Source organism: Poecile atricapillus, chromosome 9, assembly GCF_030490865.1.
Source record: "Poecile atricapillus isolate bPoeAtr1 chromosome 9, bPoeAtr1.hap1, whole genome shotgun sequence".
NCBI classification, from domain to species: domain Eukaryota; kingdom Metazoa; phylum Chordata; class Aves; order Passeriformes; family Paridae; genus Poecile; species Poecile atricapillus.
This window is the reverse complement of record NC_081257.1, coordinates 24,291,343-24,307,258: the sequence shown is the minus strand read 5'-3', so window position 1 is coordinate 24,307,258 and position 15,916 is coordinate 24,291,343. Positions and strand designations below refer to the sequence as shown.

Below are 15,916 nucleotides of genomic sequence, written 5' to 3'. Positions count from 1 at the left end.
GTGGGTCTTTGTTACTCGTAGATAATAAAAAGAGGTCATTAATGTATCAGAATGTATTCAGTGGCAAATTATATAGGACTTACTAAATTTTAATGAAATACTAGTGCATATTGATATGGTTACTCTACCAGGTAAAATAGAGATCATGCTACCAGACAACTGTATCAGAAACAGAAACCTTCCGTCATAAGAGAATCTTGAGAATTGGCAGGTGAAACAATAAGGCTGCCTGATTTCATGTTTTGGTGGTACTTTACGGAGTATCATCTTATGTAAAATATAGGTAAAATAGGTAAAAAATGCAAAGGTAAATGTTAATTGGAGAACATCTCCTTGGTGTCATTTATAAAGAAAAATTGGAGAGAGCTTCTTTGTAATTTTTCACTGATATACTTCTGAGATGGAATTAAAGGTTTTAAAACATAAATTTACTGTGGTCATGAATTTCTTCAATGTTTTACAGATTGTGACAGATCAGCAAACAGGTCAGAAAATTCAAATAGTGACAGCAGTGGATTCAGCTGTGTCTCCAAAGCAACAGTTCATTTTAGCTAGTCCAGATGGAACTGGTGCAGGAAAGGTGATCTTGGCAGCACCTGAGACATCTAATGCCAAGCAGCTTATCTTTACCACCACAGACAACATTGTGCCAGGCAGAATTCAGGTAAATACAGTCATTTAGATAAACCATGGAATTTTGGTTTGGTTTTTTTTTGTTTCTAAATTAAGTCCAAATTGCTTTAAGACCAGTTGCAGTAGTTTTCTCATGACATGGATTAGACATACTAATCTTACGCTTCATTGTTCAATCATAAATCCTTCAGTCTTCACCTACCTCCACTGCACTCAACATCCCTCATCGTGTGTTCTCATTCAAGTTCCAAAGACATAAGTGAACACTTAAGATAGTGCTTGTGAGAAGAGCCAGGATTTCTCAGTCTGCTCAAGATTCACAGATATACAGAGCTACAACTCACCTGAGCAAATTTACATGACTTCATACTTTACATTCAGTATCAAGACATTGCAATAAAACTGTTTTGTTTTTTTTGTGAGTCATGAACATAATACACGTGAACAGGAACTTTGCAAAACCAATGATATAAACAATGATCTACCTCTCGTGAAATTTCAGATTTCTTCCTAGCAGTCTTAAAAAAAAGGAATAAAACAAAAGTAAAAGTGCCTGGTCCCTCTTGTTACTGTTACAATAGAGAATATTTTACAGGAAGAAGAGTAATTTTTACATAAATATTTTAAAAATGGTATTAACAGTCTTCTGAAATTCATTTTTCCATGCTAAATAAGGTATCTGACATTACAGAAGGGTTGGGTTTTTTAGATTTTCTTGGTTAAATAGAATGTTCAGAACAGAAGGTTTGTAATCCAAGTCCTTTGGAAGCTAAACTGTTTCTATGGTAGATCTGAGCTCCAGGCTGTCCCCTCTGAACCATACATCCCTAATAGCTAGAGAAGAGATAGATGGGAACAGCATCTGAAAGCCAACTGTCTTTGGCTAAAATATAGCTGCTGTTTGAGAGGATTTGCAAGAAGGGAAAAATACTGTGGATTGCACAAGTGAAGAAACGTTTGTACTAACAAAGCTATCAGTTTTATTTGTAATTTGTTTTGATATGACTGTTTCAGAAGTCTCACTATTGTCAGTAAGAACTCTCATTAAACTGCATTTTATTCTACTTAATTTCATTCCCCATGCCATACTTATTCATAAATTTAGTCCCCTCTTCTTAGCTGTCACAACCATCTTGTTCTACAGGCAAAGCTCCTTACCTTCATATCTGGCTAATTACATCTTTTTGTTCTGGAATTTTGCTTTAGATAGTGACAGACTCTGCTTCAGTGGAACGTCTGCTAGGAAAACCTGATGTTCAGCGGCCCCAGGTAGTAGAATATTGTGTAGTCTGTGGTGATAAAGCATCAGGTAAGGAAACCTACAAAGTGGTATTGAAGAAACTTGCTTGAAAGGATGACTGGGATGAAGAGATTATTTTTCATGGGCTTTAACTGATTTTAGTTATGCTCATGGCAAAAGCAATTGACTTTTTAAATGGGAAAATATACTCTGTATCTATATGCAAAAAGTAGCTAAACTGTGCTTGGAAGAATATTAGGTCTTTTCACGGAACTGAAGCATATGATAAATTGGCTGAAAGATAAAATAATGATAAAATCACTCCTGATAATTGAAAAAGACTACTTGAAGCATGTAGTCAAGTTCCCCACAGTGATGTGCAACTATGAAATAAACATGTCACCTAAATATGTCTAACTACTCCAAGAAAATGCTTCTTAGTGCTCTTTAACAAACTTAACACTTCCTGGTATATTTTGTTCTTCTACTATTACAAAACAAGGCAAGCAGAGATCACGTGAATCCTCAGTGTTTCAGATCCATGTAGTAACAAGGCGTCTTAAGATAAAATTTTTATATTAGTCAAGGGGGTGTTCTGTGCTTTCATCCTAGAGAAAAGACACCCTTCTGTCTCTTTTTCTCACTTCCTTTTATTTCTTTAAATGTTTATGTAATTAAAACAATACCAGAATTAATATGGACAGGAAATTTAAATAAAGATTGCATTTTAAATTTTGATGTAAAATTACTTGTTTTCTGAAATTACTTGATCTCTTAGCATGTATGTTCTCTAAATGTATCCTATAGTCTGTAACAGCAGATAGCATTGTATCTGTACTTACGCTGAATGGGAACTACACCTTCATCAACTGCACATTCAGAAATAGGCTGAGCCTTTCACTCTTCTCTCCACTCTCACCAAAACCCCTGACAGTAGGCAAACCAGAAATATCTTGTGAGACTACAGTAATGCTTTCATGGTCTAAAATGTTGGTACAAATACAAAACAAATTTAAAGGGTGACTTATAGTGTTTTACTTACTTAAAATGAGTATTTCTATGCTAAAATATAAGTCATTTCCAACTGATAACAATGTATATGTTTCCTAGGTCGTCATTATGGTGCTGTCAGCTGTGAGGGATGCAAAGGTTTCTTTAAAAGGAGTGTAAGGAAGAATTTGACTTACAGTTGTCGTAGCAACCAGGACTGTATCATCAATAAACACCATCGGAATCGATGCCAGTTTTGTAGGCTTAAGAAATGTCTAGAGATGGGCATGAAAATGGAATGTGAGTGTTAAGTACTCAATGTGATATTGTGCCTACCAAATAACAGTTATGTGGACTACCACTTGTTAGTGTGTTCTCTCTGTTTTGGTATATGTTGCTTGAAGGAAACAGAACATTTTGGCAGCATCTAGTGCACCTTTCTTTCATCACCATTTTATGTCTGAGGTGCAGTAGTGGTTTGTTTTGAACGATGTCTCCAAGTAGTGTTGTCTTTGGTGAGCCCAGTTACAGCCTTGCTTAGAATGCATGTTCCAAACACAGTGTACGTTCATAATAGAAAATACTTTGACATGGATTGACATGAATCTAGTATTCTGTTTTGAGAATCTGCTTTCCTTCCAGTTTATTTTTGCAGCTTTTTCAACCACTGGTATAAAGTAGTTAGTCTTTTTTTTCCCCCTCTTTTTGAATTTTTATTTTAATTTGTGAGCAGTGTTTTATGGGGCATTGTATAAACTGTCGTATGTTTTAAAATATACTTTCATGTTGTTTTCAGTTTATATCACCTGTTCTTCAATTTAGCACTACGTGAAACAATTACTAGGTTGTTTTGTGATCTGGTCTAATCGTGGTAAGTTCTGACCACTGAGTTCAAGGGAGGCAGTACCTTAAGCTGTAAATAGGGACATAATTGTTGTATTTGCACTCTAAAACTCCAGACCTGTTGTGATGATTCTGGTGCTTTGCACACAATGTGCTGAATACAAGATGAGATGTTTGTACAAGAAAAACTGCTGCAGTTCCAGAAATAAACCTTTTTTATCCCAATATGATTAGGGTTTATGTTTACTGACTATACAGACTTTGGGTCAGGCTTCTGATTAATTAGTATGTATTCACCAAGCCAATAAATTTGATATGACAACTTTTAAGCCCCTACATTTTGCTAATAGTAACAATACTAGCAAAAACAAAATCAGGAACTAAGTAACTTGCTGGTTCTAAGGATAACTTTCTGTAATATGTTTAATAATAGTATTTTAATATAATAAAGATGCACTTTTCACATTCTTTAAAAGTTACAAAGTGCTTCTTAATATTTTTATTAAAAAATTTGCTACACTTGTTTGGCATTTCAGAGACTGAATTTAGTTTGTTTCAATTCTCGACTATAGATATTTAGATTATGTAAGGGTTAGTTTTGAAACACTCTTCCCTAACTGGGTGAAATTAATGGCTGTGAGTGAAGTGTATGTCATACAGAGAGTATTCTCTCAAGGAATTCACCTGCATTTCTCAAGTAACTTGCCTCTCTTGACTTTTTCAGGGTTCCTTCTGGGTTTGCATTGTTTTGTGTCATCCAAAATAGGAATGTGCCTAACATTTAGATATATCTGCGCCTGTTAAAAAAAACCAAAACTAAACAAATTGAAAACAATCTGTAGAATCTTCCATCTTATCAAATGCCAAAAAAAAGAGCAATATTTTATTCCAGGTCAGCAAAACTTGAAGAAAAAGATCAATCTGTGACTTTCTAGTTAAAAGTATATTTAAAAATCCACATACTCACAGATATGGTAACGCTGGAGCCTGCATTTCTTCACTCTTGGTATTAAATTTCCAGTTTTGCACTGAGCTGGTATGCTATCATAACTGCAGGAGTTTTACTTACTTTTTGTATTTTTTGTTTGAATTATTTCCTTTCAAATCTGTATGTCTCTATCTTTATGTAGCAGTTCAAAGTGAAAGAAAACCTTTTGATGTGCAGCGTGAAAAACCAGCCAACTGTGCAGCTTCTACTGAAAAAATCTATATAAGAAAAGATCTTCGAAGCCCTCTAATAGCAACTCCAACATTTGTGGCAGATAAAGATGGGACGCGGTGAGTAGCTCAGTTCCACACATTTTTTTTCATATTATTTGTGCATGTCGCTTTGCAGTCACACCTATATTATTTCTCCCCTCTGCTCTCAGAGGAACAGAAAAGAGCTCTAATGAACACATCATCTGTTTCCATTACCAAGGCCAGTGTAGGTTCTGATTCTTGTGAAAGTTTTTGTCTGCATACAGGTACGTGGTTTTCAGTTCAGAGCTGGCTCTTGTCCAGCCAGGTCAGAGCAATGCAAAGCAAATGAATGATACTCAAACAGAAAGCATGTAGGCTAATGATGTGATGCATTCAGGTTAGCACTTCTCTGATATCAGATCTGCAAATGACAGACTTGGGCTTCCGTCTCCTAAAGACAGTAGTTAGGGAGACTCAGTGACTGCTGATTCAGATCCCAAGAGACTGATTTCAACAACACCAAAACAGCAGCTTCCTTTTACCATATGGAAATTACTCCAAAATGATTCCTGCACTCTCAGATGTGTCCTTAGGCAGTGGGTGTGAAAATGCACATCATTACAAACAAAGGCAATATTTCTTTTTTCTGAATAGAATAGAAAAAGTCTAGGTTAAATACAACATTTTTAAAACTAGTTTATGAATGGTTGAGAACCACATAAAAAATTGGATTTTATTATTCAGTTTTCATATGGGGGGAAGTGTGTGCATTTAATTTTTTATGTACATATTCCTTGTTGAACAAATGACACTGCAGTTAAGAAGTTTGGGCTGCAGGGTTCTTGGAAAATTGTTTTTTAGTGTTCTGTTTGGAAGAAGCACTCACAGACACATTTGCTTCTTAGAAATTTCCTTGAGCTACAGATCCATTACAGACCTATAAACAATACTATAGTCATTAAGAACCACTGTTATTTATGTAGGATTCATATTTGCATAATGCTTGATAATTTGGGTCAGGGTCAGGGTGCCTGTGTCATGCCTGTCAACAAGCCTGTGCTCGTTCACAATGATAGCTTTTAGTGTCAGACCCCTTGTACTGTAACGTGCTGCAGCCTGCACCTGTGTTGTGTGCGTTGATATTATGTTATGGACACTTGGAGCATCACATAAGTACTAAATAAACTCCTTGCTGACTGCAAAGACTTTCCACTGTCTTCCTAAATTAGATACAGCAGAGGGGAAGGACATTTGGTCAAAAACCAGCAAAAGTAAAAGCAGCAGAGATTTTATGCAGACTTTGATTACATTACTGTTTCTGACTATACTTTGGAATGTAAAATTAAATATTTTTATGACTTTTATTTAGTGCTGGCCATTGTCTTGTTTGGAATACAGAGTTATGCCTTCCTCCAAAGTCTAATATAAAACTAGAGCTACTAGGTGACTTCTGAGAACATAAGAAGACAACAACTTTCCTTAAAGCAGACTAAACCAGAACAAAAAAGCAAATGAGAAGATACACATTTGGGAAGTTGTCATTGTTTTACACTGGAAATTAAAAAATATTTCTGTCTTTCAAGCTACTTTTTGGGAACTGTTTCAGAAGAACTTAAGTCCTGATAAATAAACTGTAAGCTTCATGAAATTGTTTACTTAAAAACTGGTAATTCTTTTTATGCTGTTGTAAATTGTTACACATTCTTCTGACTAATGGACAATATTGTTAACCATCAGATGCCTTATGCTTTTGAACAGGTCAGCTGGTCTCCTAGATCCGGGAATGCTTGTGAATATTCAGCAGCCTTTGATCAGGGATGATGGTACAGTCCTTCTAGCTGCTGATTCCAAGGTATTACTGTCTCATTTCAATTCTGAGCATATCTATTAATTTGTTCAGATTACTTTATCTGTTGTACATAGTCTCAAGTAGTTGTTGCTCTTGAGAACATAAGGTTGTGGTAAGTGTGAAGAACCCTATGGATGGATGTAATAAATTGATCAATAGGATCGTGGTTTATTTTGGAAAGCATATTTCTGCAAAAGGTCAGCCACAGGTAGTTCTCCATATGATGTCTCATCTGGGCCTAGGATTAATAATTAGAACAGGATTTAAAGATAATTGAGAGCCATTGTTCTTCCTGGTATTCAGGAGGAAGGAAAAGTTGTGTAGGAGAAAAAGAAGAAAGATCAAAAATGGAGGGAAATTATATATGATATATTAATTGTAATTTTGATTTACTAATATAATGCTTCCTTTTTAGGCTGAAACAAGCCAGGGTGCCTTAGGAACACTAGCAAATGTTGTAACATCTCTTGCTAATCTCAGTGAGTCACTAAATAATGGAGATACTTCTGAAGTTCAACAAGAAGAGCAATCTGCAAGTGAGATTACACGGTATGGATTTATATTTATACCTTTTTTAGTAATTTGTGTTCTGTGTGGTGTATCCTTACACTTGTTCATTAAAGGAATTTGGCATTGTTACACCAGACACAGTACAGATTGCCAGATTGCTCCTACTTTGAAACACAAACCCAGTTCTTTAGAAATCAGTTGTGGCTGTCGCCCTCTTGTGAAAAATTGTCCTGTGTTACAAATGTAGTGTTCTGAAGCTAGACTAGATTTGGTTCTCACAAAAATAATAAATTACTAGTTTGTGACCTTGAAAGACTCTGAGAACAGCAACACTTCAGTGCCATTTTATTTCACGGGTGTGTTTTATGTGAGCTTCTTCTGTGCAATGCTTGTGCCTTTAGCGCAGGTCTTTAGGGACCTGCATTACTGCAGATTTACTTTCGAGATTGTGCTGCCATAAAATCTCCCGGTAATGTAGATTTAGAAAGAGTTTAAAGTCTTTCTTTTCTTTATTAATGAAAAATATATGAAAAAGGAGCATGGAATATTAAAATTTCCAGCACAGCTTGAGATTTTCAAGACCGGGATTTTTTTTTTTTTGTTGGATGTTTTTAGTTGTGTTTTCTGTGCGGGGGAAGTGGGTTGGTTGAATTTAGGAATATAGGTTTATAAGATAAATACTTGGAGTCAAAACTGTCCACTGTTTCTCAAAAAGAAGGTTTTTAGGAGGAGCTTAACGGTCATGGTTTAGTAATGGTATTCTCCAATTTAATGTTCACACTTGAATTATGCTGCCACTTGCTCCCCATCCATCTCCAGTCAGAGGCACAAAAGGCAGAGATCACAGGTTGAAATAGGAACAATTTACTGGAAACAGCAATGAGATTAGCAAACAAACAGTATTAGCAAAATGAAACCGTAATAGCAACAATATTAGTAACGAAAGATATAAGAAAAGAAACGATTTACCCAGAAAAAAACCCTGACAATAAACAAATACCAGACCAGTCTGCCCACTACATCGACTGGAAGACATCTCCTCTGGGGGGGTGGGGGGGAAGAGATAGAGAGGATATTAATTACAGCTCTTAAGTCTTTCAAGTGAAGTGAATTCATATTTGAAAATACTTGACACTGCAATGTCAGCTTATGTCAACCTCTTACTCTTTCTTTAAAGAGAAAAAAAAAAAAAATATAAAAAACCCTCTCCCTAAAAAGCATCTTGACAAGAAAGTGGCAAAGGAGAACTATACCATAGTACTGTCCACTGGTATGAAAGTGGGACACAAAATTCTTCTTTACATCTAAGCTCTGTTAATCCTAAGAGAATTTACAGTGATTTATTTGGGTAATGATCCAGCACCAGCTTGAGTATAAAGGAGATCAGGGACCAATCTCTCTTGTGTTACTGTCATAAGGTTTTTAAGGCTCTGTCTATCTCTATTGGGAGATCAGGAGTGCCTGGCCATATTTCATCTTAAGGCAAAGGAAATTCAGGCATATATAATATTGTCGAGAAGAAAACCACACTGTTCTCCACTGTTCCAAAAAGCTGGAGATCAAGGATGGGGACAAGGACAGGAACTTTGTTCTTCAGAGTACATCTGGTCTGTAATCCTCACTGAATCTGTGAGAATAGGGAATAAGTGAATGGTAAGTGCAAGAGGATTGTTGTGGTTTAAGCCCAGCAGACAACTAAGCCTCACACAGCCATTCCCTCACTCTCACACCAGTGAGTTGGGATATCTGCTGGTGATAGAATCAGAAGGGTAAAAGTGAAAAGACTTGTGGGTTGAGATAAAGACAGTTTAATAGGTGAAACAAAAGCCACATACAAAAGCAAAGTAAAGGAATTAATCTGCTACCTTCCATGAGCAGTCAGGTGTTCAGCCACCTCCAGGACAGCAGGGCTCCAGCATGTCTAACAGTTACTTCTGAAGACTTAGGCCATCACTCCAAACATCCCTCCCACTTCCTCTTTCTTCCCCCTTCTTTATATAATGAGTGTAATGTCACAAAGTATGGAATAATCCTTGTGTCAGTTGGGGTCAGCAGGCCTGGATGTGTCACCTCCGAACTTGTGCATGTCCAGCTTCCTCACTGCAGGGAGGACAAGAAGTGGCAAAAGGCCTTTATGCTGTGCAAACACTGCTGTGCATAAAAACATCTCTATATTATCAACATTGTTTTCAGTACAAATCCAAAACATAACCCCATACTAGTTACAGTGAAGAAAACTAATTCTATCCCAGCCACAAACAGCAAAGCACAAGGCCCCTCTACCAGTACAAATACTAGGATAAAACTGTCAGAGCGGGATTTACAGTATGAAATCCTTCCATTACAGGGGAGATCTTTTACCAGCAATATGTGGGCACATCTATTTATTTTATTAAGGTCCAAAGAGTACAGAGGGACCAAATTATAATGGAAAGTCTGACCTTGTGTCAGCTGAAAGAGTTCTTGTGTATGTTGCCTCTAAATGGAAACGTTTTACAGCATTTAATTTGAGCACTGTGAATTTTTTAAGATCTAAACAAGCACTCTTTCATTGTTTACTTATTTATTATTTTTTAGGGCATTTGATACTTTGGCTAAAGCACTTAATACCACAGATGGTGCAACAGCTCATAACTTGGCAGATGGGATGGATCCTACAGGAGGAGGGAATATTCATGTAATCAGTAGAGATCAGTCAACACCAATTATTGAAGTGGAAGGACCCCTACTTACAGATACACATGTCACATTTAAGGTATGTGCTTCTTTAAATGTCTTAGTAAACAGATTAATGCTTAAGATGTATGAGCAGCTACATAATTTCTTGTCTAGTATTCCCAATTTGCATTCCTTGCCAGAGTAATGAGTAGAGTTTTCCTTTGACAATTTCTTGTCACACTGTTGTGATGGACTATGAGAGTAGTTTGAATGCTTTTGCCAGTTATTTCATTGATGACAAAAACTGGTTTATGTCTGAACTATATGTATTGTACTGTACTTTTATTTTTTACAGCTGACAATGCCCAGTCCGATGCCAGAGTACCTTAATGTACACTACATCTGTGAGTCAGCATCACGACTCCTTTTCCTCTCTATGCACTGGGCTAGGTCCATACCTGCATTTCAAGCTCTTGGGTAAATGGACTTACTCTGTCTGAATGGTTTGCTTTTGTATGAATTTAAGCACTGACCTGAACATATCCCAGCTATTTTGAACTTGCTAGTTATGATATTGTTTAATTTTTAATGAATACTTTAAAATATGTGAAGACTACATTATATTCCCTATTTTGAAAAATAAAATAGAAGATGGCAGAGGGGAGGGTAACTACAATATCTGATAGTACTGTGGTTACCAAAAATAAAGCCAAATCAAAAGAAAGCATTAATTTGTAGAAATTAAATGCTTGTTTTTGATACCTTATTAAAGAATTGATGACCACCATTTCACAGATAATGCAAAATGATTTTCCATGGTCTATAATTTTTTTCCTTCTTGAAATACTTCTAATATGCTAATATATGCCTGTTACCAAATGTTTTGCAATAGCTTAATCCTTACTATGAATTGTTATACAGAATTATACATAGAGCAATAACAAGCTGGTATGCAAACCTCGCATTGTTTGATTTTCTGCTGTTTGTAGGCAGGACTGCAATACGAGCCTTGTGCGTGCCTGCTGGAATGAGCTGTTTACTTTAGGCCTGGCGCAGTGTGCACAGGTGATGAGTCTGTCTACCATCCTAGGAGCGATTGTCAACCACCTCCAGAACAGCATACAAGAAGGTATGTTACCAGTATTGCTAACAGTAAGGGGACATTTGGATAAAATTGCTCACCAGGTGCTTCCCCATCAGTGGCAGAATTGTTCACCAGGAACCAGGGGAAGGTGAACCTTTCTCTTGCATAATTATCTTTCCCCTGGTGATCTAATTTTGTTGCACTGACCTCACAGAGATATCTGTGGGTTACAAGTATCCATAGAGGCAAGGGGGTCTTCTATGCCTGACTGACATTACAGAAAAAGACAGTACATCCTAAAATACTCCTTGGATGTGCTCCGAGTTTTCTTCCCATCCAGATATATGTTTTTTCCTCAGAGAATAATTGTATCCTCTTCCAAACTGTACCGGACTTTTTCCTTCTGGAACTTTCTTCTCTTTGCAGTGTAAAAACACAGTGTTTGCCAATTACTATAACAAGCATATTTTCTTGCAAGTATAATGGTTTTGGATACTACTGTAATGCAGTAATGATTAATGTATTTTGAAGCATCCTTGAACCATTAAGCAACTTAATTTCTTGACATTCTTAACAAGTTGTATGTAATTTTATTTTTTAATTCAGTGTTGGTCTGTTGATAGTGATGATTATATTTAGAAAGGATGAAAATCTGTTATAATTGCTTTTTTTTCATTCTTTAAAGATTCTTTCAATCAATTGGATTGATTAGCATGAAAACAATTTTTATTTTTAAAAGGAGGAAGAAAATACTAGCAGCTTGAAACTCTGCAAACGGAGCACAATACATGAAAACTGCTTGAAATTTAAATTTGCATTAAAAGCAGTTACAGAATACTATTTGGTACCATTCTTTTGTAATTTTTTATGGTGTCATTATTGTGCACACAGCAAAAGTTAGAAAATAGGTTTTTACTGCGGAGAGTAAAACAGATGTATTTTTCTAGAGCTAAAGGATATTAAATGGAAATGCTATCTGCTTTGTGCATTTTATACTTCTACAATCAAGTTTAATCTCCTTTATTAGCTTCATCGTGATAAAGTAAATTAGACTGAAATTTGATTCTTAAATAGATAGTATGCTTTAATTGCTTTTATAATGAATATAGGGTTTTTTCTTGTTTTGGTTTTTTGTTTGTTGGTTTGTTTGTTTGGTTTGTTTTGTTGTTTTCTCATTTACGATAGCCCGGATAGTCCCAAAATACAACAGAGTGTGCTGATCCTTTCCTGCACAGAGAGGCAAAAGATCAGTAGGGAAACCTGCATCAGGGGAACATTGGATGTTCTATGCAGAGTTAGGCTTTTACTTTATATCCATTTCAGAATACACAGAGCTGTCTATTCCACCTCTATTCCAGGCAGTGACTTTGGGGAGGAGTAAGTGGTAGGGCTATTACAGCTGGTTCCACTTCGGTTCTCATGAATCAAAATTGTAAAAAAAATATTTTTTTCTATAATCTATACTTGCAGCCATACTGTGTTAGCTGAGACCAGCCAAGAAAAGAGGATCATTAGTGTTATTTATCTGTTCTGCAAAGTTATAATGTTATATTGTGCATTATACCTTCAAAACAAACTGAAGAAATTTCAGAACTTTATCTAGAAACATATTAGTGATGAGGCTACTTAGAAACTCTCAAATTCAAGTTTGCTTTTCCTGACTTTTTCTGGACCATATTTTCCCACTTAATACAGGAGTAAAAACATTAAATTATGTCCATCTTCATCCATCTTGAGTAACTAAAAATTTGTATCACAATTAATGATTTAAGAAATGTAAATTATGCTTTCATTCTTATTTCAAGACTGTGCAAAAAATGGTTCTCCCATTCATTCAATCTTCTCATTGTAGTTTCAGAAAATAGATCAAATAGTAATAAACTATCTCAAAGATTCAGTTTAAGGCACATGAGGGCTAAGCAATCCTAAGCACTATTAGCTGTATAGAGAAAAATAAAATATTCAAATTAAAATTATATTAAATACTAGCATTGGAGATTATGACTGAAATAGAATTATTCTAATGTGTTTTTCAAGGAAAGGTTTTATCCCTTGTGAACTGACTTACTTCTGAAGTTTGATAATAGTAATTATATATTCAAAAATTTGTCTTAATGTATTCTTTAATGTTTTTATTCCTTGACTAGTTTGTAGATATGCAGTCCAATACAAGGATTTCTTTTACCAAAATAGAAATCTCTCCCTTCCTAGTTTAGCAGCCAATACCACTCACTTGTAGCATATCTATAAATAAAAAACATTTTTTAAATGGAAATTTTAAGTTAGATTATGAACCCAATATAAGGACTGTGATCTTTCAAATGATAGAAGAATCTGTGTATGTGTATTTCAGTGAATTTACTCCATCAGATGGGAAAAAGATTAGCTACCATAGCTAATGAAAAGTTCACTCCTAAAAGTTCAGATAGAGGAGAAAGTAGCACTGTCATTACTGTTCTTGCATTCACTTTTGGAAATGCTAATTCAGTAATGTTTGAATTTAAAATTAGGGCTGCATGTTAGCATTTGCTTTTTTGTCGAATAATGCGCCATAATTTCAGAGTCTCTGCTCAGAACAGTACACCACTGGAAAGTCTGGTGTGGCAGATTATGTTGTCCTGGCCAAATTACACAAAAGAGTTAACATTCTGTTTGGTAGCCCTGGATCTGACTCAACTTTATAAATTCACTTCACTTTCATAACAATTCAGGCCATCCTTACATGGTTTTAAGACAGCAGAAGACTTGCAAATATCACTTGACTTGGTTTATAAAACTTTATTTGTTAATATATTAGAAATGCTTGAGCTCAGATGAAATAGTAAGCAATATCTTTTTGTAGATAAACTTTCTGGAGAAAGAATAAAGCAAGTCATGGAACACATCTGGAAACTTCAAGAGTTCTGTAACAGCATGGCCAAGCTTGATATTGATGGATATGAATATGCATACCTTAAAGCTATAGTCCTTTTTAGCCCTGGTAAGGATTTTAGTAACCATATATTTTTAAATAAAAAGCCTTAATATGTGAATTCTTTAGGATTTTTCAAACAAGACTAATGTCTTGAGATGAGACTTATTTGTTAAACTGCAGGTAAAATTACTGTTTCATAATGATTATCACATGATGTGTTTTAAAATAACTTCAGAGCAACATATTTATATTATTTACAGTTCAAATCTATTAGGTGTTTCCTGTATATCCACCCTAGAAGATTAGATTCTCAAGTTGCCTTCAGCTGAGAATCTATGAGTAATAAATTATCTGGAATGTGTGCTAGCAATATTAGTGAGGTAAATGGTGGGGAGGATTAGAAGAAATGCATTCTCCTAGTGACACAAAGAATTTTGCTTCAATTTTTAGTATTTTAATATACTCCTAAAAGGAATAGCTGAAATATGAGCAAAAATACCTATATTATATGAAACTTCAACAAAATCTCAAAAACTGAATGTGAACAGGGTGTCTTCCATTTGTTACCAAAAAAATGACAGCAGATGACTAAAGCATAGCCAAGTGTTTCTGAAATATGCAAATTTACTCAAAGACACTTGAGATTTTCTGGAATGCTTAGGTAAGGACATTCAAGAAATTGGAAGTGACAGTATTTTCAGCAAAGGTGGCAAATGTTTCTAGGGCACACAAAGGTTAATCTAAAACTGTTGACAGGCTGAGTAAAAGGGTAAGTTTTGCTCAGAAATGCCTATTATTTATTTTAATTTAAAGGTATTTACCACTTTGTATTTAACAGAATACAAAGTAAAAGGATATATTGCTATTGGTATATTTGCTTGGGTTTTTTTTGCATTGATAACTATTTTCCTCTTTGTAATAAAACTTAATTAGAATATACTGGTGTCCTGAAATGTTATTTTGAATTTTTTGGGGGAGAATGTCCCATTAGAGTTAGGTTTATTAGGGGTTTTGTTTGAGTTGGAAAAGCAAGAAACCCTGGAACCTCAAGGTAGCTCTGTCCTATTTCAAGAAACAAGCAGTTTGGACACAAGAGTGAAGATATTTTTGCATAGTAAGATAGATATTTTGTGGGTTTGCTTTTTTTTTCTCTGATCACGTGGCTGTCTGAGGACCTGAGCCAGCTGGAATTAAAACATGAGACAGACTTGGGAAGATTAAGACATTGATCTATCAAGAAAATAACCCTAGATACTGCTTAGCCAGCCTAGTTCTAACAAATCACAGAGGTGAACATATTTACATTTAAACAAGCAAAGTTAAAAACAAATTATGTGTCATTGCCTGGTACACACATACAGGTTTTAATCTTTGTCCGCTTTCTTATGGATACACACAGCTCTAGAGAGAAAAGTGAACAAGCTAACTCTGAAGCCAGGAGGTAAATGTTCACCTGAGTTGTTTCCTTTATACAGATATCATGTTAAACATCACAATACTATAGAAGTATTTCATTGAAATTAAATGTGAGAGTCTTATATTTATATTTCACAATGTATAGGGAAACAATCAACATACAGAAATGTTTTGTTTCTTTAGATCACCCTGGTCTGACCAGTTCAACCCAAATAGAAAAATTCCAGGAGAAGGCACAGATGGAATTGCAGGACTATGTACAAAAAACCTATCCAGAAGATACTTATAGGTATTTATTGTGTAAAGTACCAAAAAAAATGTTATGGGCTATAGCTAACAAAGTACAATATATTATAATTGATGTTTCTGACATCTGGGGTTTGTGGTTTTTTCTAACTGTTGATGAGAAAGAACTAAAACCTAATTCATAAAAGCAAGCAGCTTTGTTCAAAGACGTATAGAAATAAGAATAGCTGTCTAGTTTGTTCCATGTAAATTGAATTTATTAGTACTTGCTTGTTTTTTTAGGTTTTTTCTTTGAGACTCTCATAGTCATGTTTAGAAAAGTAAACAGACTTACTTTTTAGAAGTTTGGGG

The 15,916-nt window shown here is 35.2% G+C and overlaps 1 protein-coding gene across 6 annotated transcripts in view; it reads left to right on the top strand.

Annotated features, from left to right (window-relative positions):
* NR2C2 (nuclear receptor subfamily 2 group C member 2) overlaps positions 1–15,916 on the top strand; it is a 34,497-nt gene that overhangs the window by 8,455 nt on the left and 10,126 nt on the right. For 4 of the 6 annotated variants that reach the window (XM_058844830.1, XM_058844824.1, XM_058844825.1 and 1 more), the window contains 11 exons: positions 464–664; positions 1,840–1,942; positions 2,984–3,163; positions 4,837–4,984; positions 6,647–6,740; positions 7,153–7,286; positions 9,825–10,002; positions 10,261–10,382; positions 10,895–11,034; positions 13,832–13,969; positions 15,503–15,608. In XM_058844830.1, coding sequence (XP_058700813.1) covers positions 464–664; positions 1,840–1,942; positions 2,984–3,163; positions 4,837–4,984; positions 6,647–6,740; positions 7,153–7,286; positions 9,825–10,002; positions 10,261–10,382; positions 10,895–11,034; positions 13,832–13,969; positions 15,503–15,608 — 1,544 coding nt within the window. The remainder of the gene's footprint in view (positions 1–463; positions 665–1,839; positions 1,943–2,983; positions 3,164–4,836; positions 4,985–6,646; positions 6,741–7,152; positions 7,287–9,824; positions 10,003–10,260; positions 10,383–10,894; positions 11,035–13,831; positions 13,970–15,502; positions 15,609–15,916) is intronic. The other 2 variants (XM_058844826.1, XM_058844829.1) reach the window with 2 other exon arrangements.